Genomic DNA, 27,581 nt, shown 5'->3' with positions numbered 1-27,581 from the left:
TTCTTGTAAACAGCAATTTGAGAGTAATTCTAACCAGCTGAGAGAGAAAAGGGGGTAAAACACAACTGGCCAAATCATTTACTGCTTCCACTGAAGTACCTTGTTCTGAGCAGAAACGTGAGAAGGCAACACATTCGGTTTAGCACTGATAATGGATTCATAAATATCCCTTGAAGTCTGTCTCTCTCTTTCTTATTGTTTGTCTGAGAAATGTGCATTTACTAACCCAGCTAACAAAAATATGTTCTAAGAACGTTTTGCTAACATTCCCATTAAGGTTATTTCTGCATGTTCTTTGAACATTAAAAACATCCAGTTATAGAAATTTTTTTTTTTGGTTGAGGGAAAACTGAATTTTATAATTTTGCAAAAGTTATGGGACTGTTATCAGAACATTTTACAGCATTTGAACATTGGAACATCCAACTAAAACTTTTCAGAAATACAACATTCCATAAAACTTCGGAGAACTTTGCTTGTTAGCTGGGAAGGAAGGGCTGGAGTTTGATGTAGGCTGACTGAACTTATCTCTCAGCTCAGGACTATTGTTGGCAGGTGACCGTTGAAGTTTTCCATTTTAGAGACAAAATAATGTCGTAGTCACAGCCAGATTGAGATTTTAAGACAAAACATGCAGAAATGGCCTTAGGTTCATGAGCATGTCTTTGTGACTTGTGCTGATTTCATTTTAAGGTCATCAGCTCCTGTAGGCTACACACTCCTCCTGTCGTTTCAAGCCTTTTATTTCGTTCAGAGAGGACATGAACTGTACATTCTCACTGATCTCTCCTTTGAGATGCATGAAGGCACTTTGGTGCGATACAATACAAACTTCTGATTTATATCAAAATAAGTTAACATTGCAAAAGTGTCTCGTTCAGAAATACTGTCGTTACTGACAATTTATCAACACTTATCAAAAAAGCTTGTGCGACCCAAAGGAAATGCACAAATCGGTGAACTAAACAAATGCTGCATTTCAGGGCACTTCATCGTACTCATAATAACAATAAAAACAAACGAACCAAAAAATGCATCCTTTATCAGTACCACAAAGTAATAAACAATATTCAAAACAACTGAATTCCAAAAGTAGAAGAGCGGGATCTTCTGCGTATGTTTGTGTGCATTAGTATTTGTGCAGGATAGGCACTTTAACAGTCTTGATTTCAGCTATGTGTGAGGATTTCTGGATGATGCAGCTGGTGGTGGCGGCGGTGGCTGTGTGTTTGGGCTGAGCCAGGTTAGTGAGGGCCATGGCCGCGTTGATCTCCCTCCAGTATGTCTCATCTTTCCTCTGTCCCTTCTCCTTCTGCATGCTTCTTCTGTTAACATACAAAAGGCCTGTTATTGAAAGATGCTCGCTAGCTGTATTCGATGTCATTCATTTAAAGCTTAAACCAAACATTTAGACACACTGGTCTGAAATGACGTTTCAATTTTTTTTTCTTCACATAGCAGTTCCAGTCATACGCACCTGTCAGATTTATTTGATCCATGCTCCACAGTCTCTGTAAATACAAGCACAGGACAAACCCAGTGTCAATAACAAAACACTGTATCTTAATGCTGGCAGATGTGACAAGCAGGAAAAGTCAGAGTAAGACTGTAAGTAAACATTCGGAGGACTTGTTTATGTGTAGAGCTGTGCTACTTGTGTGAATGGAGAGAGATGCTTCAGTAACTGAGTCTTGTTTCCATTTACTCTGTGAATGGTGGAATCTTCCATATCCAGATGCTTGGCACAATGATAATGTGTTATTTGTTATGTGTTATCCTCTACCACACACGCACACTCACACTCATTTGCACAAGGGTGTAAGTACTGACAAATTAAACATCTTTGTATATAACCAAAAACACATCTAAGTGATTTATTTTTAAATTATACAATTAAATTATATGTACATAATTGTCTTTTATATTGTCATTGTACGAAAACCCAAATATTAAATGGTAAATATTAAAAGTAAATATTAAATATTTAATTATTTAGTTGACATATATTTAGTTGACATATATATGGATGTCTCTACAACAGAATAAAAAAAAGATAATTGTGACTTTTATTTCACAATTCTGACTTCATTTCTTCCAATTCCAATTTATATCTCGCAATTTCTTTCTTTCTCAGAATTTTAGGTTTATAACACACAATTCTGACTATTTCTTGCCATTTTGAGTTAACGTCTTGCAATATTGTTTTCAGAATTCTCACATCTTACAATTCTGACTTTATCAAATGTGTGTGTTTATAACACACAAATCTGTCTTTCTTGCAATCTCAGGTTAATATCTCGCAATTTTGAGTTAACATCTTGCAATTTTCAGTGGCGGCTCGTCGGGGGAGGCAGGGGAGGCACAGCTTCCCCATAATTTTGAGGTGAAAATGGGAGGAGGACGATTTAATGTTAATAAAATTCACAATTCATTTTAGTTCATGTCTCAGAATGTCTATTTTTTGTTTGTAATTTCACAGCTGTAATACCATAACGTGAAAGTGCTGCTTTTCTATCATGAATGTGCCGAATCGTTTTCTGACTAAAAGCAACCAAAAACCCATTTTAAAGTGGTTAAGCAAATAATAATAATAATAATAATAATCGGCAGGGATCCCAGACCAATACAATTAGTGTGCCACCTCTATTTTAAAACCCACGAGCCGCCACTGGCAATTTTTCTTTTTTAAATCTCAAGAGTTCCGAGTTTATGTCTAAGGGGCAGCTGATTTTATGACAAAAGGAACTGTCTGTATCACAAATGCATATTTAGTTCAAAAAATGTTTTGGTACATTCCATTTCATATTCATATTAGTGCACAAAAAAATAACGTATTACATTCACTAAATACATTTCATCAACCCTTACATCTACTAAATTCAGGCTGAAGCACCCAAATGATTTCAGCATTCAATATTAAATCGATTGTAAATCATGAGGCTGCTCATTTTAAATTGCAAGTACAAACTGCCCCAAATTATAAGCAAGTCTTGTTTTTCCTCTTAATGTGCATGCGTAACCCTGATTGTGAAGAGGTGTATGATATTATGCTGATCTCTTACTGAACATGACAGTTATGGTTTAACAGGCCTCACACTTTAGGATGACTTTTACAGGCACTGAATCATTCTCTAAATCCAGATCCAGGGTAGCGTTTGTTCGGTGAGTTAAACCCCATGCCTTTATTCCGGATGTCTCGGTTCTCTCCCCTGAGGCAGCGCTTTGCATGCATTCACCTCATCCCATCCCAAACCTTGTGCTTGCACACCCCTTGGATCCGGAACGGACACTGGAGCTCTGCCCGAACACCTGCAGGGCCAAACAGCACCTAATCATTCCCCACGCTCCAATCATTCCCTTGGTTTTCCTTAAAAAACGTTCACATGTGCGCTGAATGGCAACTGGGTGTTGAGGAAAGGCCAGCAGCGGCCATCACTGCCTGAGGCTGGCGTGAGGCTGATTGGGACACATCCTGTTGTGCTCAGCAATAGTTTTACACGGCTGAGAATGAGTGTGTTAGTCAGAATAACAGTGAGCTCTCCCCTCGCAACTCACAGATGTGTTTGGGATTCAGTTAACCAAACTGGAGTGTGTGACTGTGAAACAAGTAGTTCATGTGAAGATGGAACAACTAGAGATTCTCCGCTCGGAAATCTTGCCTTAATTTGTCCAGTCTGAGTTAGATTTCTATCAGTATCTTTCTGAAAGATCCCACAATGTTCCTGTCACAATATGTAATGTCTTTTATTTTCTTTGACTGTATATCTGTGTCAGGTTCACTGTGCAGATGTATCACTTTTCTCTTTCTGTATCTCTCTATGAATTTGATTTGGACACCATTCAGATGTGTGATAAAGCTGCTGCTTTTGTCTGACATTATTATCGCAGTGACAGTAGCTCAGTTTACTCTCTTGGCAGTTGTACGACAATAAAGGCAACAATATTCTCCCATTCCTCACTCCTAAATCATGGCCGGTAATGGTATCTAATCTACTAAATAACATGAATCTCTTGATGGTCAGGAACAGAAGAAAAGAAAATGAGGGAGAGCAAGAGGTGAAGCCACTAGAATAGAAGAGAGACAGATGGAATCTGAAAAACAGAAATAAGAAAATGAAGCGAAATATCTAATGTCATGACAATTTTCTTGCATCAGTTGTTCAGAAATACAATGACTTCAACATGTCTTATACGATGGACATTTTAATTTATAAATAAGAAGTCATTCTGATATTTTTTGTAGGGCTTAAGGTGGAATCTGAAAAACAGAAATAAGAAAATGAAGCGAAATATCTAATGTCATGACAATTTTCTTGCATCAGTTGTTCAGAAATACAATGACTTCAACATGTCTTATACGATGGACATTTTAATTTATAAATAAGTCATTCTGATATTTTTTGTAGGGCTTAAGATCAAACGTGTCTAGGTGGTATAACTGTTGTGTTGAGATTTTAATAAGGAAAAAGTTACATTACATTACATTACATTTAGTCATTTAGCAGACGCTTTTATCCAAAGCGACTTACAAATGAGGACAATAAAAGCAGTAATAACTAACAAAAGAGCAACTATATATATATATATATTACACACACACACACACAAAGAAAAACAAGTAGATAGAATAGAAAAAATAGAAAGCTAGTGTTTGTTTTTTTTTAAATAAAAAAAGAAGATAAATATAAAGTAGAATTAAAATAGAATAGAAAGTGCTAGAGTTAGAGGGTCAAATAAAGGTGGAACAGATGTTTATTTCAGCCTTAAAAAGTTAAAGCTGAAACCTTTGAAAATATATATTTTTAAATACATATACATTATTTTCATTCTGAAAAAAATTGTTCACCTTTTACACAAAGATATTATGCAGGATAACTGTTTTCAACATTTATAATAATTGGCACCAAAGCAGCATATTATAATGATTTCTGAAAGATCATGAAAAATTAAACAGATTTTTTAAAATATACATTATATTTTTGATCAAATAAATGTAGCCTTGGTCAGGATAAGAGATTTTCAAAAACATAAAAAAATCTTAAATCTAAAAAAAAAACCTAATCTTTGAACTCTATACAAATGTGCTGATGTCTGTCACTCGTGTTGATGTGACGTCTCCAGCAGTGCTAAGGGGGCTTGTCTGCACGGTGCATTAAGCGACCCTCTTTTGGGAGCAGACTGACTCCGCTCTCTCCCCCAGGGAAACTCTTGTTGAAATTTGGATGCAGACCCACTGCAATTTCCAAATGCTGCTGCCTAAAACATCTAAAACTCAGATTTTTAAAAACAATGGTTGTGCCAAAGAAATTAGAAATTCTCTATAAATCAAAATGTGCTAGATGTTACTATTTTTTCTGGTGTTTTTTAATCCGTTTCTGCAGCATTCTTTGCTACTGAGCGGGTCTGTTTTGAAATGGCTCTGTTAGCTGTGAGTTGGGGGACTTGTGAGATACTCCATAAAAATGCTGTTAAAGAGGCGTGATGGGTTGAAAATAGACTTGCAGTGAAGACTGAAGCTCATTGACTTGCTTGCTTCGGCAAAAGCCAGTCAGCTTGTGCTGTGTAGCAAGTTATGCGATTGCAAGCAGATTGAATGTACAGTAAAGAACCTATCAGCCTGCATCTATCTACCTCCGCTAGAGTTTCATGGCTAAACTAGATTTTTTTTTACTTACCTTCATATCATTTAAACCTGTATGACTTTTTTTTTTCCTCTGAAGAAAGCAGATATTTTGAAGAGTGTTTCTATTGTTTTTATTCATATAATGAAAGCCAGATTGGTCCAAAACAACACTGGATATTAATTTAAACAAACAAGCAAATAACATTTATTTCAGAATGTCTACTTTAGTGTTCCACAGAGGAAAGAAAGTCATATATGTTTAAAATGACATAAGGGTGAGTAAATGATGAGAATTCTCTGGTGAATCATTCCTTTAAAGATACACACACAAACACTGGATGATTAAAATCCACTAAGACACAAAACTCCAAGCATTTGTCTCAAACCCTGCTCGTCCTTTAAGCAGAAATAATACTAGACCTTGCAGCCAACCTATTAAAGCGTTATCAGGCCAGTCCTCTCACCCTGAACTGTCAGTACTCAGTAATCACAAGTATCTGGTAGAGATTACTCTCTTAAGAGAGAAAACAAATTCTCATTGACTAACACATAGAACAAATGGATCGTTCTGTCCCTGGATTGCAGAAGTTTGCCAGAAGAACAAAACTTGAATTTAAGGGTAGCTAATGACTCATACATGTAGAATATAGAATAAAAACTCTACAGGCAGGGTAGAATGGACATTGGCGGCATGGACGGTTAGGTAAAATATTGCAGACAGGTCTGTTTCCGTGCAAACTCTCAATGAGCACTCACAGCTGAGACAGAATGGCGTCATGGTTGGCATGTCAGAGCAGACTGGGGCTGGAAATACACCTCTATCCATCCATTCATTCATTCTTTTGATCATCCATCTATCAGCTGCGTGAAGAGAAGTGACAAATGGAATCTGGGCAAGATGTCTTGCCTTTTTGGCTACGGAGCCATGCAGACGAGAATGGAAAAGATGTCAATGTCAGTCTGTGGTGGCCGAGCGGGGCACGTACCGCTTCTAGTTGTCAAGAAACATCCCAAGCATGTAGAACAAAGAGAAGCAGATATAGTTCAACAAGATAGCCTGCTAAAATGAGTGAACATCAGAAAATAACAGACGATGAATTTGTCCCATTTATAATGCAACAACCGGAGAATTTGGAGAAGTCTGCACTGCTTTCTCAAACCCATGACCATAATCTCTGCCTGCTTTTACTGGGTTATAAAATATCAGTCACATCTTTCACAGCGTTTCAAATAAAGGGTAGGAAAATTGGTTCTGCCCAAAGCAGACAGACATCATCAGTTCTTGGTGTCTGATTTTTACTCTGGGCGTCCAATGTGTGCTTGAGAAAAATGAACGTTGTTCTTTAATAATGTCACTGAAGGCCTGTGAATGATGTTAAAATGAAGCTGGCACATGTGTCGTCTCTTCTCTGCCAGCTCTACCCTCACTAGCTGTCCAGGATGGCAGCCTCCTCCTCCCCAGTTCAGCATCCACTCTATCTCTCGTCTCGCTCTCTTTCTGTCTCTTCTGGTCACTCTCTAGATAAACGGTCTCAGTTTGTCTTTTGGTTTGCTTCCATTTTTCTGACTGTTTCCTGTGATCATTTCTGTTCTGTGTCTCTCTTCAACTCGTCTCTGACGTTCACAGTTTTTTTTAACCTAATGCCATGGTTCTTGTTTTCCCATTGCCTTCCCAGTTCATACTTTTGGTTGAGGTTTCATTCACTGTAATGGCCGTCTTTAAACAGCAGCCCTATTACTGACTCCGTTCTTCCATTCTCTCCATTCCATTCACGTTTAGCAGTAATCGCTGCACTATAAATATCCATGATATCCTCTGTTTCGGGGTCAGGGTGGTTGGAAGAGGCATGAGGCCCAACAGAGAAATGAAGAATGGTAGTGATTCTGCGCACATGACATTTTCTTGTATTATTTTAAAACTCTCCGTGGTGAAAAACACATCAGTCTGGACACTGTTGGACTTCCTTTCCTCAGCCTTTGAATCACAGCGCATTAATCTGTGATGGATCAAACTGCGTCGAGGGTGCTGACATTTTCTGGGCTGTGGATTTGACTGGCGAGCTGAAAGAACAACCAAACAGTGGCAATACTGTATTGGGGTAAACAGGGGAAGCAAGAGAGAGACCAACAGAAAATCATATTTCAGCCTCATGGACACATGGACACTCATAAACAATAAAGCTCATCTTAGAAAGATTTTATTTCATATTTTTAGGATTTCTGTGTACCTGCTCAGCAGGTGACAAACAATGACGGTCCGATCATGGCCAAGATAAAGCAGCTGCCACTAATGACACTTACGGCCTCAGCATCTGTGTGTGAAATGTGTTATTTTACTTACCTTCATATCATTTAAACCTGTATGACTTTTTTTTTTTCCTCTGAAGAAAGCAGATATTTTGAAGAGTGTTTCTATTGTTTTTATTCATATAATGAAAGCCAGATTGGTCCAAAACAACACTGGATATTAATTTAAACAAACAAGCAAATAACATTTATAGGATTTCTGTGTACCTGCTCAGCAGGTGACAAACAATGACGGTCCGATCATGGCCAAGATAAAGCAGCTGCCACTAATGACACTTACGGCCTCAGCATCTGTGTGTGAAATGTGTTAAATCTTCACACAAATCATCACAACACACTCTCTACCACCCAAATAACAGAACAGTCTGTACCAGAGTCACAAATTAATTATGGGCATGGGACAAAAATGCAAAAGTGACAAAAATGCCCCAGATGTTTTAAATGGGGCGTAAAATTGCTCCTGTAGTAAAATAATCTTTCGTTTTATTGTGTTATGTAACAAACATTATATTTAATACTATGCTATTTTAGGCTGTAGCTATGGATTAAAGGTTTAGTGCTTTCACAGACACTGATTATTTTCGTATTCACTGTCTTAAACACAACATTGTTGCATGTGCAGCTATTTTTAGGTGTTTGTTTTCATTAAAATCGTTTAAAACACAGAATATAAAGAAAGACAGTACAGAGCCACATTTCATCTCACAGGAACATGACAGTTATTTATTGTGTAATAATATGTTATGTATTGTTTTTTCAGATATTTTTATATTTCATTGTAAATTGATTTCATAACAGGTGTAATTGTTCATATTGATGATTCATTTTAGTATTTAACATAATTGCTGTGTGATTTTGAATAGTTAGCAGTAATTACAGGGGGCAAATATTAAAACTTTTAAAGAGATATGAAAATTCTGTTGTTATTATTCATTCACCCTTATGTCGCTCCAAAACCTGTATGACTTTCTTTATTCGGTTGCACTTTATTTTACAGGAGTGTGCTTATGTGTACTTACAATGTACATACCTACAATGTACATACATGGGTTAAGGTTAGGTTTAGGTGTTAGTACCTATTACTCAGCTATTGTAATCACTATAATAAGTACATAATATGTACATGTGGAACAGGACTGTCAAATTCTGTGGAGCATAAAATAAAATATTTTGAGAAATCTCTCAGATGATTTCTGTCCATACAATTGAAGTCAATGGTAATCAAATCATATTACAATTTTGAAATGTTGTGCTACCACCATTCTTCAAATAATCTATTTTTGTGCTCCGCAGAAGAAAAAGTCATACAACTTTGGAACACCATGAGGGTGAGTAAATGAAGACAGAATTTTTGGGCGAACAAGAAAGTTAATTTTTGACATTGCACTGATTATTTTCGTATTCACTGTCTTAAACACAACATTGTTGCATGTGCAGCTATTTTTAGGTGTTTGTTTTCATTAAAATCTTTTAAAACACAGAATATAAAGAAAGACAGTACAGAGCCACATTTCATCTCACAGGAACATGACAGTTATTTATTGTGTAATAATATGTTATGTATTGTTTTTTCAGATATTTTTATATTTCATTGTAAATTGATTTCATAACAGGTGTAATTGTTCATATTGATGATTCATTTTAGTATTTAACATAATTGCTGTGTGATTTTGAATAGTTAGCAGTAATTACAGGGGGCAAATATTAAAACTTTTAATGTAATATTAACATGTATATTTTCTCAGAGGAATCCAGTCTTGACCATTTACAAGACTTAGAGGTCATCCATTGGCTTCCTGTTCTGGATGCGGAAGAGTGGATCTGCTATTTGCTAATGGCTGGACAAATGATTCTGATCTCTTACCCTATCAGTACCTATAAAAGTCCCACAAACAGACTTCAAGCATGCTATCTAGAGGACATAGCACGCCACTGAGGTATTACAAGACAGTATCTGCACTCTGATGTATGTCAGGAAGAGAGACAGAAGGACAAGGAGAGGGAGAGAGAGAGAGAGAGAGGCTCAGAAAGCATTTGGCTAAAGTGCTATCAGACGTAGATAAAGCTTCATTTAGAATCCATCACAAACCTTTTTCAGCTCCAATAAAATTCAGTTTTGCTTCAGCTTTAGTGCCATTCCAAAATGGAAAAAACTATTAAAAGCAAGAAACTTCGGAATCATTGCAAATGATTTTGCAGAATGGAAAAGCTTGTTTTGATCTCACATTACAAGTTTGTATGTTTCTTTGCAAGTTAATTCTGCCCAGAGATGAAAACAGAATTGCTTTCGACTGCAACCTCAAGGAAAAAACAGTGATTGAATATAATGTAACAATGTTTGAAAGTGTTTTCTGAACTAAATAATGATTGCAGAATTGAATTGCTATGATCCTTCTAAGATTTGCTCACACGCACATTCTTTCTTTTTACCATACGCTCTTTGATTTCTGTTTTCATTTGCTAATCTATTCTTGTGAAACTGCCTCTTTTTATTTTCCCCCTCGCCACAAAACTTTACTTTCCAAGTTAGACAAATATGCACAGGCCCTGCTGTGCTATTTCTGATGCTCCGATTGTCAGAGTCTCTCAGTTTAACGCCATTAGATTCTCCACACTCATCTAATAGCCTCCCATTCATTCACTGTTTCTTTCCTCCTGTCTGCTATCTATTCTCACATGTAAGCAGCCAGAGCAGTGTGTGTCTGTTTACACCTCTCCTCCACACAAGTCACCATAATCCACACACACTCACTTTTCAAGTGTGTCTCGGACTATTTGCAATTCATCATGATATATTGCTCTTGAGCTTCAGAACAGTTTATACACAGAACTGTGCAGAGAGACTAAGAATTCAGTTTTTGGAACAAGTTTTAAAATGAATCTTTTTCAAGTTACAAATGGCTCCAAAAACTAAATTATAAAAGATGGATGGAAACTTATCTAACAGTGTCTGGGTACATAGACAATGTTGTAGCGTAGAGAGTGTTGTATTTTAATGTTCTTATCGTATTATAGTCCTCCACGTCCGCTGCACTCTCAAAACTCTGGCAATTTGATAATACCTAGAATATCAAAATCAACTGCGGGCGGCAGATCCTTTTCCTATTTAGCACCCAAACTCTGGAATAATCTACCTAACACTGTTCGGGAGGCAGACACACTCTGTCAGTTTAAATCTAGATTAAAAACCCATCTCTTCAACCTGCCTTACACATAACACACTTACACATTTCTATTACTCAAATCCATTAAAGGATTGTTAGGCTGCATTAATTAGGTCAACCAGAACCGGGAACACTTCCAATAACATACGATGTACTTGTTACATCATAAGAAGAATGGCATCTACACTAATATTAGTCTGTTTCTTTCTTATTCCAAGGTCACCGTAGCCACCAGATCCAGCCCAGATGGTGGATCAGAGACGACCTCTACAGCCCTGAATTTCAGCGGAGACCAGGACAATTAGATGAGCCCCAGAGACAGATCCCCAGTGAAGACCTTGTCTCCTAGACGGCCATCGGGACAAGACCACGGAACCAGATGAGCCCTCTGCACAATCTAACTTTGCTGCAGCATGGATCAACTGGATCTGCTGGTTCGTCTGGTCAGAGGAGAACTGGCCACCTGACTGAGCCTGGTTTCTCCCAAGGTTTTTTTCTCCAGTCTGTCACCAATGGAGTTTTGGTTCTTTGCCGCTGTCGCCTCTGGCTTAGTTGGGGACACTTAATTTCCAGCGATATCGTGGACTTGATTGCACAGATACTATTTAAACTGAACTGAGCTGGACGATGACATCACTGAATTCAATAATGAACTGCCTTTAACTGAAAACTGAGTGTTTACTATTGTCCTTTTGCATTGGCACACTATTTTCCTATTTTGATACTGTAAAGCTGCTTTGACACAATCTGTATTATTAAAAGTGCTATATAAACAAAGGTGACTTGACTTGACTTGTAATAAATGATTCATGCTACTAAGAAAATGCTTAATTGGTCTACAAGATCTTATTATAAAGCTATTGAGAATACTAAGAATTTCTAATAAAAATAAAAGAAAATGATTATTTATTATAATTATGTATTACACTGTAAAAATTCATTTTATAATACATTTATAAAAGCCATGAAAATACTATTGTTAATGCTATTGTTACTAAAAGTTAGTATTATGAGTACAATGCAATGAGTGCAATCACAAGTAGATGCTTGTCTAGGTCTCTGTATTTGTTCGTATCTCTCATTATAACAAGAGGAGTTGCATATTTTCTCATCTCAGTTTTTGTGGCTTTAATTGTGCATTATTCACTATTTTAACTCTCTTTCACAGTACTTCAGCTTTCATCTTCCAATTTACAGCTCATCTCTCATCTCCCCTTTCTTCCTTTCCTACTCCCTTCCTTCATCTCTCTTTTCTCTCCACCTTTCACTTCTCTCAGCATTCTCTACTCTCTCCCTCTGGTGATGAATGATGAGACTCCATCCTGACAACTGTAACCTAGAGTCTGAAGTAAATCTTAGCCTCAGCCTCCTCTTTCTTAAGGATTGAGGGATGGAGTGGGAGAATGGAGAAAACTTCTTCAAGAGAAGGAAATCTTGGTGTTTCTGTGAGTGCGTATGGGTAGTTGATATGAAATACTTTTTGGAAGTTGACAAGTCCTGTGATGTGACATATTATAGTCCATGTAAAACTGTTTAAACAGCATTTTGTTATTATATTTATTATATTGTATTATACAGGACCTAAAATATACAATTTACCTTATAAATTAATTTAAACAAACAATGGTTTTAGTGTTGATTAAAAAAGGCCTTGGGCATGTTATACCTCAACTACACATATTCACAAGTGTGTATGTATGAGAATATTTACTACACTCTAAAATAAAATAAAATAATAAAAAAATAAAGGTACAAAAGCTGTCACTGGGCCGGTACCCTTTCAAAAGCTATACCTTTGCGCATAAAGAGTGCACATTAGTACCTTTTTAAAGGGTACCGCTTCAGTGACAGCTGTTGTACCTAATGGTATCAGACTCTCAATGTTTTTATGTACTGTATGTGGTTGGGTGTGTAGTACAACTGTGCAAAAACAGCAATAAAAGTGTGCCGTGTATTTCCAGCTGTACACACAGAGGGCTGTCAATCATCTGATGAACAGCAGGCCCTGCACATTAATAATGCCTGAATTTACGTGCTCCCACTCTGTTGCATGTTTAGGCTTGGATGAATTGCCCACTTGCCGTTGATTGTGGTGAGGCTGGCCTGAAATCTGCTCTAATGTTTTTGAGTTGGAGAGATTGTACTTTTCTTGGACAACGACTTTTAAAGCATTTTCTTTTGGTGGCTTCAGTCCAATGAGTCTGCAGGACTCTTATGAGTGACTGGCACCTATGAGTCCCGGTGGCCTTGTCAAGCCTTTCTGTTTTCATTTAACATATTTCTGCCTCCTGCCTCTGTTTAATGTCCGCTGACCTTGAAAAAGTCTTTTCATGTCGTAAAACACAGGTGATATTCTTGGTTCTATGAAGAAATATGTCCCACAGTGCACGGCTAACATACATAAAGCACAGCAAAAAGACAGATTGGAAAAAGAAAACCTTACCAAAAATCTTTTTTTTACCTTTGTCAATTTTTTTAACTTACATTAATGATCGCAAAAATATATAAAGAACTTCTTCTTTTTATATTTCTGGGCAATGAAGAAGAATTCTTAACAATGGAGAACTGAAATTTTAAACTTTTTAAATTTTAAAGTCTACTATCAATTTTGATTAATTTAATACATCCTTTTTAATAAAAGTGCTAATTTCTTTCCAAATAAATAAATAAAGAAGAAAAATTCTTACTAAACCCTAAACGTTTTGAACAGGTGTAATTTGGCAGAAGTACCAAAAACCCTCAAAGTCAGATTTAAGAATTTAGATATATATGACTTTTATCTCATTCATTTCAGTTCATTGAAACATAATATCATAATATATTCACAAACTCCTCAAATGACACATAAGTTACAATAACTGGATCACAAGGATCCTGCTGAAAGCAATATGAGGATAAATAACATGTCGCTCTAGAATAAATGGTGCAGCAGCCAGTTTATGTACCATGTGATGCACTTTCACTTTCAACCAGCCCCTGATCCAACCTGTGAAAATACATCTAAAGCGTTAGACAAAGTTCTGAGAAATATTTTCCTGCATGCTCTCACTTTAGTGCAAGCTCCCATCCACTCTGGCAGTGCGGCATATGATCTATATCATACAGGACGGCCCTAAACCCAGTACCACGCATGCAGGGAAAACACTGAGCGAGATTCCTGCCATTAAATATCCCATTAAAGTGCAATTTGACATAAAATCCCTGGCATGTACCCTGGAATTCTCTCACTTCTTGTTTTAAATGAAACTCCCATCAGGGTTCCCGTTGCGTTTTATTTCGTATTTTTCTTACACAATAGCCTCTTTACTTTTCCATCAGAGGCTTTGATGGCCTGACGGCTCCTTTGCCACGTCTGATCTGTGAAACTTCAAGTGAGGAGAGAGTTCTTTTAGATCCAATTTGTTCCGTTAAGCTACATTTAACCACTGTATTCTGAGATGCCACTTTGGTTTAAAGATGTCTGAGCTAAAACATTAGCATCTTTGGCTAACACAGTGCAGAGACAGACAGACAGCTGTTTTTTTGGAAAAAAAAAACATAGACCATAGATCTAAAATTTCAACCTTATGCCATATTAGTCAGAAACTTGAGGAATATTTATATGAAAATTTTCTGGAATGTAGAAAGAAAGAAAGTGGAAGGAAAGAGAATAGCAGCCCTGTTGAAAAAAAACCCCTAACATATACTGAGCATGTCCTGAGCTGGTTGTAAGCTGGTTATAATCTGGTCCTGAGCAGGAGCTAGTTGCTTAGGACCAGCTTGGGACCAACTAAGGACCAGCTTAAACCAGCTCAAACCAGCTGTCATGCTTCAAAACATACCTAACCAGCATGTGCTGTTTTTTTCAACAGGGAGGGAAAAAAGAGAGAGTGAAATCTTAGGAGGAAACAGTACAAACCCATTTTAACCAGCAACAGAATTGAATGACAAATTCAATATCAACGCAAATGTTGCTGTGTGTGATCATGTGTTAAACTTTTCATCTGGCAAATTCTCATCTGCAAACTGACAAGCAGACACTTCATCTCAGCAGATGTCTACATAAGCAGCCTTGTGTCATATAAAGCACTGGGAGTTTAAACACCGGTCCAGAAAGTAGTTAGCAGTAGCTTTTGGGTTTAATGATAATGAGATAATGCAAACCATGTGTGTCAGTAAGAAATGGCAAAATGAAATGAGAAACAAAGTAAAACAAAGACTGCATGGTGAGATCCCCAAGGCTTGATGTAAGCGAAGAAGTGAAGAGCAAACAATGTTATCAGTTATGAATTCTGTCAAGACAAAGATGCAGTGATCTGACCTGAAGAAACTCTTTCTCGAAGAGAAGAGAGAGCAAACACAAGCGCTCGAAGGCCTTAGTCGCAGACACAGCATCTCACATAAATTCCTACGACTGATCAATAGATGCTGACATTCTTCCAGATGATGATGAACAGGGCTTAAATAATTGCCAGAACTCTCCTGAAACATATTTGTCATTTTGGAATGTCTGAAAGATTTGCGATAACATCACAAACACCTGGAGGACTTAAACAGCACATAGGAGCAAACACAGCTGACTGTGAGGACTGCAGACGCTTCCTACCGAGAGACTCCGAACCAACGCTGACCTTAAACAGACGAGCTAGAGAGGCCTAAACTTTGGCAGAGCTTGCCTTTAGTTTTATTTTTTTGGTAAATGAGAAATCCTGGGTTAGGTGAAAGCTCTAGAAAGTGGATAAAGTCATTATCAAGCACTTGCAATGAAGAAATTGGGAGATAATGGCCAAAAATGGTTCATTACTATTAAACTAAAGCTGTTTATTTTCCAAATACTATCACTAAATAATACAAGTATACTACCGTTCAAAAGTTTGGGGTCGGTAAGATTGTGTAATGTTTTTGAAAGAAGTTTTTTAATACTCACCAAGGCTACATTTATTTGATCAAAACTACTGTTCAATTCTGTCAAATTTAACTTCTTCCTGGGATGGCAAAGCTGAATTTTCAGCAGCCATTACTTCAGTCTTCAGTGTCACATGATCCTTCAGAAATCATTCTAATATGCTGATTTGGGGCTCTAGAAAATCTTTTCATTATTATCAATGTTGAAAACAGTTGTAATGCTTAATATTTTTGTGAAAACTGATTTTTATTTTATATATTTTTTTCAGGATTCTTTCGTGATAGAAAGTTCAAAAGCAGTATTTATTTGAAATTTAACTTTTTTGTAACAATGTAAAAGTCTTTACTGCCTCCTTGCAAAAACATGTCTGTGCACATCACCCACTGAATCGCATTTAAAATGATAACATTTACAAAATATATATATAATTGTTCTTTCATAAAAACCTCAGAAATGTTCTGCATAATTTAAAAGCTGAAAACCCTAAAGAGACATTTGAACTTTCTATAGAGACCAATGTTATGTATCAAACTACCATGAGGTGGAACGTGGTTATGTTTGAGATACACAATAGAAAAGACTTAAAGAGAAAATTCTTTAGGTCAGAGTTTGGCTCACTTCAGACATGACAGAGACTCAGAAAATTATGTTCCACATGCACACACACACACTTAGGCCTCTGGCATCTTTAACCCTAAAGTCGATATACACTTCTACACTTGCAAAAACACACAAACATCTCTTTCCCTCACAAACTCTCTTTTGATTAAAAACTATGTTTACTGTACAGTATGTTCTGTTTCATTGCAAGTTCAAATCTGAACTTCCATGACCTTAAACGTTTTATATCAAAAGTACAAAGCTTAATATAAAAAGCACACGTCCTTTGAGCTATTGAACTGCAATATTTTTTAACTTACTAGTATTTTCATACTATTAAAAACGTATTTCATAATATTTACAAATGTCAGGTTGAAATTAAATGATTTATAGAACTATGTGTATGTGTAGAATAGAGAAAACATATGACCCCTCGGTGACTCTCCTTGTTGTAGAACAAGAAGCCAAAATCATACATAGACCAAAACACAGCTGACACTGGGCTGATGAAACAGCTTCAAGATGCCCTTCTTCCTCACAAATAGTGAGAGAGACAGACACAGACAAGGAAAGAATGTAAGACTGGCAGCAGCTCACCAGTTCTGTAGATAAAGTTGGCTTCTGCTTCAGAAGAAGACGGTGACAGCAGGTCTTCATCATACTCATTAGAGCTGAAAGAGCCTGAGTGGTTCCTCCTCCTTGCGTCCATTACGCCGTTGGCCACCATTACATGACGGAGTGAGTCGTTAAGGTAACGGTGCAACAGGCTGCTCTTGTATTTGGGTGGTGACACATAGTCATCAGACAATGAGGCGTCTGCAGCGGCTCGAAGACCAGCACCCACAGCGCCACCTTCCTTCTTGATGACGCTGTGGTACATTGGCTTACTGAACTCCCCGACCTGGGCCCGTGCTGCTGGGTCACCATCTGGATGTGATGCACAATACATACAAATATGTCAATACACATTTGAGAAGACATTTGCAAAAGAAAAAGTACTGAACTACAAAAAGTCAATATTTTGATCTCCTGCCCTTTACACCATCTCAGCAGTGAGAGACTCGGTCACATTTTCATTTAATCCCCCTTCTCTTCTGCATGATCCCTCCGGCACATTGAAAACTCTTGACTGGATTACACTCCTTGAAAACATGGGCCTCCCAACTGCAAGTGAGTGTGTCAGATCAAATTTGGTGATGAGAGACCGATTTCTGCTACAGAGGCTGAATTAAAGAAGATCTGAATCTTTGAGCCTATAGCATGGCATAATTTGAGGAAGTATAATTTTTTTTTTAAATAAAATAAAAAAAAGTTCAAGACACAGTCCAAGATTATATTTACAGAAGATAAAATACATGTATGCTAAATATAAATTATAAATATTTAAAATATACATGTGATAATCTAAAAGGGAGGGAAAAAAGAGAAAGTCCAAAAAAGGAAACATTTTAGTGCTTCAAATAAACAAACTCAAAGCAAAACAAACAAAAAACAACAGATGGACAAGAATGAACATATTGCTATTCAAACGTTTGGTGGTTTGGTGATTTTTTTTTTAAAGAAATTAAAACTTGTATTCAAATTAAATTAATCAGAAGTGACCGTAAAGACATTTATAATGTTACAATAGATTTCTATGTTAAATGCTGTTCTTTTGAATTTTCTATTAATCACAGAATTTTGAAAAAAAAAAAGTATCAGGGTTTCAAAAAAATATTAAGGAGCAACTGTTTTCAACAGTAATAAGAATAAGTAATAAGAAAAGTTTCTTGAACAGTAAATCATCATATCTGAAGGATTTGTGAAGGATCATGTGACCCTGAAGACTGGAATAATGGCTACTGAAAATTTAACTTTGCCATCACAGGAATAAATGACAATTTAGAATAGATTCAAATAGAAAACTATTATTTAAATTGTGATATCATTTCACAGTATTATTATTATTTTATTTTTTTTATGATTATGGATCAAATAAATCAAATCAAAATAGATCAAATTTATTTTAAAATAATTAAAAATCTTACCGACCCCAAACTTTTGAATGTGAACAGGTTTTACTAGGACCAATGGATTGTTTTGACTATATAGATTTATCTACTCTCACACAGTGACAGCTTTTATTCTAGACTGAAGGGAAAATGTGACAACCGTATTATGTCCATTAATCATGGTATGGAGTTGTCTGTTATTTTTGCCAAAATACTACAAACCACAAGGACAAGTGAAGAGATAAAAAAACTTTTGTAGAACTGCAAGTGATAAATCGCCTGATTTCATTCTGCTTTTTGGTAACAAAACCAATAAAAGTATTAACTTTCTCATCAACAGGGGAAAAAAAACCTTCGGACATTCCAATGTCATATCTCAGCCTTGGAGAGAGTGTGTTCAGTTGATCTTTCCTTTCCGTTGATCATTCTGTAAAAACACCCAATCATTCATCTCTTATTATTTGCTTAGCCACCTGTAGTCCCATCAGTGATTCATTAAAGAACATAATGACATGTTTTATTGTGAGACTTTGTTTGTTCATTTTTGAAGGAAAACTATCAGGGGCATTAATGTTGTTTGCAATACAACAGAAGGGATGGTCCAAAATGTTTCCTCACTGTTGACATTGCCACTAATGTCACAATTCCAAGGAAGTTAATACTTTTGTTGCAGAATACAATTAGAACATTTAGCACTTGCAGTTCCACCATTGTTATTTATCTCTTGACTTGTCCTTGTGGTCTTCAGAACATTTTGCCACATGTATATAATCATCGACTTAAATTTTCATGTTCCTTTGAATCACCAATTTCATTTTTAACTAGGTGTGTGGATTCCTTGTTGATTTTGATTTACTGAAGATCAATGGCCCAAATTACTTATTTTTTTCAGCGTAGCAGAGACACATTGCTCACAAAAAGTCAACTTTTTTGTAGTCAAGATTGTTTTAGTGCACCCGTATTGTGTACTACCTTGACAACCATTTCATAATGTAGGAAACAAAGGTAAACACTGGAGTTCACACAAATGCAATATTTCCTAGGATAAGGGGTTAGGATTGCGTGAGTGAATGCCTCCTAAGTGAGCTAGGATTTGACTGCAAGGCTCTATCTTGACTCAAATGTGTGAAGAGTGTGTCTGAAGCTCAGATCTTCTGTAGCACATAATTACTGAGCTCAGACACGGGAATGACAGACCTGATGAAACGTCTGTGCAACAAAATGTTCCCTCTAAACAGCTAGACATTTCATATGCATAGTAAACAACTTGTATGATGTTACATGATGTTCTGTATAATCATGGCTCACAATATTTTGGTGAATCTCACGGAAAACAGGTCCCAAAATCAACCCCAACATCAGAAGAAATAAACATAAAAAAGCATATTTTTTATGGTACGGCACTCTTTTACATCTAAACAGTTCTCCCCTCATTTCTTTAAATATAAATAAAGCAGTACAACATTGAATATTGGGGGTCAATGAGGATAATTATCATTTAACATGATGCAATTAATTTTTTTTCATGTTTATTATTTACTCAAACATGTCAATATAATCTTTCTCTGCTTTTTCTATGTGTGCTCTGAACAAGAGCTAATACAAAAATGTAGAGAAAGACATATTTTCCTCTGGAAATGTTTAAAAAGTGAATTTTCTATAGATTTTTTAAAAGAGAAAAGGTTTAGCGCATCAAAAACTTTACCCATACCAACATAAATATATAGTTCAGTCATGAAACTCTAGATGGCGCATTCTGACGGGGCGTTAACATAACTGATGATATTCAGAGAGTGAAATGACTTGGCACAAGCTGATTGGTTCATGCTGCATATGCAGCCAATGAGCTTACTGCCTTGCATTTATATGGCTGGCTAGCATTCACTTGAGATTCCTGCAGCACGCTTTCAGAGTTCTCTGAAACCCTCCACCTTCCCCAGCTCCACCTGTATAGATCTGCTACGGGCTTATTTTATATGCTATTTGTGCAGCAGCAGCATGTCTTAAATACTCATGGCACCATATCGCCATATGCATTGGCAGTAGCAAATTCCTGTACTTGCTTGCAGCAGCAGCAATAATCTACAACTACAGCAATAACCAACAGCAGCAGCAATTGAGCAGCAGCGTAGCAGATCTGTTCCGCCAAGACCAAATACATTAACATCACCATGCTAAAATGTTCCGAGAGTTGTCATGATTGAACTAGTTATCAATACACTTCCGGAAGTGTTGACAAAATCATTTTTCATTTTAAGTTCTGCGCATAAATTCTATGGCAGGTTTAGATTTGATAATGAGGGAATTTGAGGTCAAAGGTTATGCTAGCTGCTGACACAATTTATGTGCCATTCTCCACTGTAAGAAAAGAAGGAAGTTATTTGTAGGATGAGACAGATGTGAGAGGCACGAACTGGGCATTCCTCTTTTAACCACAGAGTGTGTGTCCTCATCCAAGACATCTAATCATCTAATACAGAGTGTGTGTGTTTGGAGGTCACTGTTAAGCACAGGGGGATGTGTGCGGATGCTTATGCTAAGCGATGTGGCCAACAAACATGCAGTCTGTCAGACAGCTAGCAACATCACTTCAGTTGTAACGCCTTAGCGTGTGAATTAGAGAGAGAAAGAGAGAAGGAAAAGAGAGAACTTTAGATAGTTACCTAGGATGTTTTTGTGTTTGTGCATGTAAGCACAAGATTGTGTGCGAGTGTTTGTGGTTGAGTCCTGACGCCCCATTGTGGTGTGTTAATCACAGCGTGCATGACGCACCATGCTACGCGTCTGTCCAGTTAACTTAAACACAGAGGAGGATGCACACATGAGCGCTGCACTCGACATACCCCGACCCTGATTTATGGCCTGGCTGCTATACGATGCTATAAAAATGTTTGTAGTGTTGCACTGACTGCATTGTAATAAAACATCCGAGTTTAAGCGTCTTGTCTGGTCTGTTTCAGCTACATGCTGTATAAAACCCCAGTTTCTTATAAATACCACAACACTTAATACCACACAAATTTAGCACCAGGATAGATGAATTTGTTTGTGCTTGTTTGTTTTAAAGAGCAGTATTAATTGCACGGTGTGTGTGTGTATACTTAAATCAGTGATGAACAGTGTTTATTGCAATGTCTGTGCAACACATGATGTACATGTCTGACTACATATGCACCTTCTCAAAGGGATAGTTTACTAGCTTACTACTCACCCTCACTTCACTCTTTTGTTTAAAAAAAAAGAAAATAAATATCATTACTGTTATTTATCTCTTGACTTGTCCTTGTTGTTTTCAGCACACCTTTTGTCTTGTATGTCTTCAGTAAAACATAGATAATCAACTGAAACTCTCAAGTGCTATTGAGTCAGAAACTGACTTGAGAAAGAAGATATTTTGAAGAATGTTGTATCAGTTTTTGTCCATACAATGAAAGACAGTTGGGTCCAGAACAATATTTGACCCCATTAACTTTTATTTTATGGACCAAAAAACCCACAAGATTCTTTTTTTTTTGTGTTCGACAGATGAAAGAAAGTCATAGAGATGAGTAAATCATGACAGGATTCTGGGTGAACAATTCCGTTAGATGTATGTGTGTGTGTGTGTTTCATCCTGGACCATAACAACCACAAACATTGGGGATGACACATTCTCCCCCAATTTTCTTATTGGTGCTTGATCAATATGCGTTTTTCAATGACCGACAGTTAAACTTTACACTGGTGAAATAGTTCACCCAAAAATGAAAATTATTTCATCATTTAAACACCCTCAATGACTGACTTTGAAGCAGTCACACAAAATAAGATATTTTGAAGAATGTTGCAACTGTTTTTGTCCATACAATAAAAGACAGTGGAGTCCAAACCAACATTAGACCCTACTGCCTTTTATTGTATAGCCAATAAGTTTCGTTTTGGGTGAACTATTCCTTTAAGTGTGCATCTCATCCAGGACTATAATCACCATGTGATACATTCCCTCCTAGTTTCTCATTAGTATTTAATCAATATGAGTTTTTCAATGACAGAGTGTTAAACTTAATATTTGGTCCCCAACACTGTTCAATATTAAATATCCTTGGTTAAGTGTCATATTCAGCCTTGGCACTTCTGTGAATGTGTGTTTTTGTTAAGTATCCATAAGCACTGTAAGAATAATTAGGCTCAGTTGTGTGATTGTGTGTGCGAGCATGAGAAAGTGTTGTACCATCAGAGCAGGAGTCATGGCTGCTGACACTCAGTCTTTCCGCGTTGCCCTGGACGTATTTGTTGTAGAGTTTGATCCTAAGGGCCCAACTCAAATCAGGCTGCCTAACTGTGTTCTTCAGCCGCCGTCGAGCATTTGCAAACCAGTTAGACACCTGAGAAAAGAGGGAGGGTGTTGGAATGGTACTCAGGAAAGTATGATCAATAAATCAAAGACCCAAAAGTTCAGTTTAACCTGTATCTTTTATTGATTCAGTTTTTCTCTCCTACTGTCTTCCATACCTAGATGTGTTTTTGGACTAAAAGTCCCATACACTGCTTTATTTATCGGAACACTATGAAAACTATTAAAAATAGCAGGCTGATGCCACAGACAGATATCCCAGGAACACTGTGAATGTAACATAACATTAAGTCTTCTTCAACTGAGACGATGACGACCTGGGTGCTTATTCTGGCCTTTGCCACTCTCACCTAATAATATTCCTTTTCCTCTGCCCGACGTCTGTCTTTTTGCAATAAAAACAATATTTAACCCAGCCTTCTCCATTTCACAGAGACCAGAGACCATTAGATGTTACACTTGGAAAACTTTTCATGCCTGATACACTTCAAGCCACTTATGCAGGCATTGTGCTTTAAAAATGTTATTCAAGCCCTGAGTTTCCTGACCTCTGCTTTATATAAAGTTCTCAAAGGTACACTTTAAACAGGTCAATGGAGGCCAGTTTTTGAAGGAAGCATTGAGTATCGTAGCACGTGGTAGCAAAGCACTCTAGCAATGAGAAAAAATGTTCAAGATTTGTTCAGTCACGTAAGATGATTTATTCACTGAAATTGAGCATAGGTTTTGTGTTTGTAAGTCTTTTTTTCCCATATTGCAGTGCAGTCTGCTCACATTTTTAAATAAATGGGTCCTTTTCATGAATATTAGAACCAGATTAAATTTGTAGGGTCATCCAGAATAGCATCTTCAGGCTGGGCCAATTCTTAACAAATTTAGAGAACATGTTTATGTCTTCATGTATATACAGAGACACAGACCGAGACAGATATGTACACACAAACCAACGCTCAGCATGGACTGGAAAACACATATGTGAAGAGTTAAACACAGGCCAGAATTTCTCTGAATTTTTAGATATAGAAAAAAGAAAGCCTTCACTAGAGCAAATGTGAGTTGGTTGCAACTTGTGTTTGGAATGAACACCTGCATTTTCATCTCAGTGTAAAAGAAAACTGTCATTTTAATAATCCTTCTGTCAAGAACTAGTAGCTCTTGGTAACACGTGTATGGAAAAGTTGTGGGAAATGAACTTACCTGCACAAGTGTCATTTGTGAGCCAAGCGCAAGAAGGATTTTCTCTGTTTTAGTTGGGTACGGATTGTCCCGGTGTTTGTAGAGCCACTGTTTCAAAGGCCGGGCCATGTCTTGCAGAACTTGCCGTTTATGCCGTACCTTTCCTGGGTCCTGACGAGACCTGTGGAGAAAAACAAGCCGACACAAGCCACATCAATCTCATGACAATTACACAAGACTCAAGAATGGGCACTCGCATGGAGAAATTCCATAGGATTGATTTATTACATATTTTCCGCAGAGAGAAACTTATTTTTAATTCTTTTGGGGGTGCCTTCTGTTTTATTGCTAGGAAATGTCAGGAAAATAATCAACACTATATAGCAATGTAAATTAGTAACAGAAAAATTAAAAGTTTATTATTATTATTGGTATCATCATCATCAATATAAAATAACAACCAACTTTATCTAAAAGTGACATGCAATGACCAGAGACCTCGAGGTAAACATTTACAACTTTTACATGTTGAAAATTGAAATTGAAAATACAATCGATATTTAGAGAAAAACATTAAAACATGTTATGGTCAAATTTAAGAGATACTGTAAGGGTTAAATATTCTTACATGAGATCCTAATCAACACTCATGCTTTGTGAAACCAACATCATGCTATAATTAACTCTCCCAATGAGGGATTTTCATTCAAAATCAGTTCACAGTCCAGCTGCAAAAAACACTGCGCACAAGAAATAATTGCATGTGATCCAACATCTGCACAATGACACATGCTATGTACTGCGTCCATTGAAAAGATTGAAAAAGAAAAATCTCTAGACTTTATCGGTACTGAGGTAAGATGGTTTGCACAAAAAAATGTGTAGAAATTTTGTCAGTCACTTTTAATCTAAATTCATGTTAAGTATCACACTTAAAAATAAAGGTTCTTTAATGGTTCCGCTTTTATCAAGACCTCTGTTTCAATATAGCTAGGTTCTCCAAAGTACTAAAGAATAAAAAATGTGGAACTTTAAAATGTTCTCCTTTATAGCATCAGCCCCTAAATCAGCTTTTCTTCGAATTGGAACCTTTATTTTCAAGAGAGGACAGAAGCTGGATATTTAAACCTGTAGATGTCAGTATATCACCTTGTTATCTTCCAAAAACCTGACTGCACATTTAACATATTTTTCCCTAACGCTCCGAGGTTCATGTTCAGCAAATATTTTCCTTGTAACCCAGAACTGTATTAACAACCTAAAGAAGTTTTTCCCTCCCTGCTCTCGATATTGGCGACACACACCTCTGTATTTATATTAATAATTTTCATTAGCAGTGATATTCCCCTTGAGGCGAGCAGCGCGGCTATTGTTATGCTATTGGCTCGGCTTACACGCGCAAACGGACCTTCGGTAAGCGCGAGCCAGACGCACCCGCGGCGGAGGATGTTTGCACAAGTTTTTCACAAGACATCACTTTTAGGTTCGGTGCTGCTGTGTATCGCAGTCGTATAATGAAGCACTGTGTTGTCTGCAAATAAAAAACAGGTTGGGGTAAACAGCTTGGGGCGGTGAGGCTGAACGCGCTGGGTTCGGAGGGCAAATAAGGGATGACATGGTTTCTTCTTGCGCCCTACAAAAATATTCGTGATTGACTGGACCACACATACAGCTGAAGGAAATGTTTATTTATTAGAAACAGACCTGGACGTGTTTTAAATTTGCTACCGAACACGAATGACCTCATGTACCCGAACGACAAGCCCCTGCTAATTCAGCACCATCGACAGCGACTTAATTGAATTGTGAATATTAATTTCCTGCAATTCTCTTTTTGAAACCTCAACGTATCCTAGATAAGAAGGCGATCAGGCTGTGAATTCAAACCATATGCTCTAACCACAACTGAGCGCAAATCTATGGAAAGAAAACACAAAGACAATGAAAAGTCAAACAGTTGGACGAGCCACTTTGCACCGCTGGCTCTGAAACTGAACAACTTGATGTTTATCTTAAATAAGGTTCGCGGTTAAAAGCATTAACAGCGTTCAAATGAACACAGCTACCATTATATGCGGATTCCGTTTTTGTTCCGCAAAGTATCTAATCAGAATAATTATTCCGTCATGAAAAATAAATGATGTGCAAAGCAGTTGCCATCAATTGTGAAAAAATGCATCCTTTAAAACTTTCAAATGTGACAACCTGCAGTGATAAATACGTTCTATTTTTAGGCCATTTCGAGTGAGTTTACTGATGAAGAAAATCGAGTTAAATTTATGGAAACAAATATTTCACTTGAAATATGATGAACGTATTTTACAGTACATCTGCTTTATTTTTGGGGTATTATAAATGTATTGTATTTATTTTTTACGTAGGAAACATGTCAAGGAACCTGCAGTACATTCGACAGAAGACCCTGAAGTGTCTTGACATACCCGGATCTCCTGTGCCGGATAGCGGAGCTGTCTTTGAGGACTGGGCTGCTGGCGAGCAGGTCCGGATGCTGTCCATCTATCACCTCTAAATAATTTCGACTGCTTCTTTCCACTTCATTTGCCTTCTCCTCGAATAAAACCTGGCTGCTTAACTTATTAAACACAATTGTGTTCATCTTTGGTATATTAGTCCTTCTTTCCCCCTGTGTCCGCTGAAAGCGCCTTGGCCGCCGCGGGGATGTCCTACTCAACGGAGCCGCTGCGCCTGGTCAAAGTCCTGTGAAACAGAAAAAGATGATAGACCTTTTTGTGTTCACTATATCGGTGAGTTCTCCCAAGACATACTTTCCAGAAAAGCTTCATTTTCAGCAGGTAAAGACGGTTTCAATGTCAATGTAAAAAAATGCGTAAAGAAGATCATTTCAGTCAAAACAAAACGCTTAGAACTCATTAAGCACGTGAGTCTGAGTGGACGCGAGTGAGGAATATTTGAGGGAACTGATGACTCCGATTTGTTTGAAACTTCTACAGCTCATTCATGCAAACTTGGAAAACATCAAGTATTCAAAATGACTGATGCGTATTTGACACAGGGAGGTCTATAATCCCGGTCAGTAACGCACAAATAGCCTATTTCACAAGACTAGAACAGAACGTGTAGGCCTATAGATTTTACATGTAGCTAGAAAAAAAATGTTTTATCATCTACTTCTTTTGATGTGACATTTTTTTGACCGCACTTATCTATTTTTACATATTTATTTAGGCCTACATTCTTATGAGAGAGAAACAAATATTTATGAAAAAAAAGTTCAACATTCGGGGACCTTCCATAGAGCGCGATGGAAATGAACCCAAAACTGTGACATCCCTGTCATACAGTTCAATGAGTGTGACGCGACACGACTCACTGAGGGAAAATATTTAAAGTCATATCTGAAAACAGTTGTAAAATGCAGGCTGAATGAACGTACCTGAACGTAACCCCTTTTGCGTCTTTCTGTAAAGTGTAATCCAGTTTCCAGTTTCCCATTCCTCTCTCACATGTTCTCCGCTCTAAG

General features: G+C 37.2%; 1 protein-coding gene across 1 annotated transcript; it reads right to left on the bottom strand.

The window, feature by feature from the left end:
• Window positions 1–463: 463 nt before the first annotated feature.
• Window positions 464–27,581, bottom strand: LOC107549415 (homeobox protein Mohawk-like). The gene is made up of 7 exons (XM_016230487.1): window positions 27,495–27,581; window positions 26,521–26,797; window positions 24,101–24,260; window positions 22,781–22,934; window positions 17,177–17,506; window positions 1,478–1,511; window positions 464–1,325 (listed from the first exon to the last, which is right to left on the bottom strand). Exons 2-7 carry the CDS (start codon window positions 26,694–26,696, stop codon window positions 1,130–1,132), a joined length of 1,050 nt encoding a protein of 349 aa, XP_016085973.1. The 5' UTR covers window positions 26,697–26,797; window positions 27,495–27,581; the 3' UTR covers window positions 464–1,129.

This window comes from Sinocyclocheilus grahami, unplaced genomic scaffold (assembly GCF_001515645.1).
Source record: "Sinocyclocheilus grahami isolate Dianchi unplaced genomic scaffold, SAMN03320097.WGS_v1.1 scaffold371.1, whole genome shotgun sequence".
Taxonomy (NCBI): domain Eukaryota; kingdom Metazoa; phylum Chordata; class Actinopteri; order Cypriniformes; family Cyprinidae; genus Sinocyclocheilus; species Sinocyclocheilus grahami.
This window is presented reverse-complemented; position numbering and strand designations above follow the sequence as displayed.

Excerpts from the sequence above, each read along its gene's own strand:
- LOC107549415 (XM_016230487.1), bottom strand. The coding sequence starts at position 26,696 with ATGAACACAATTGTGTTTAATAAGTTAAGCAGCCAGGTTTTATTCGAG. Across the intron at positions 22,935-24,100 it reads CACAAATGACACTTGTGCAG|GTGTCTAACTGGTTTGCAAA; the intron begins GTAAGTTCATTT and ends CTCTTTTCTCAG. Across the intron at positions 1,512-17,176 it reads CAACTTTATCTACAGAACTG|AGACTGTGGAGCATGGATCA; the intron begins GTGAGCTGCTGC and ends TTGTATTTACAG.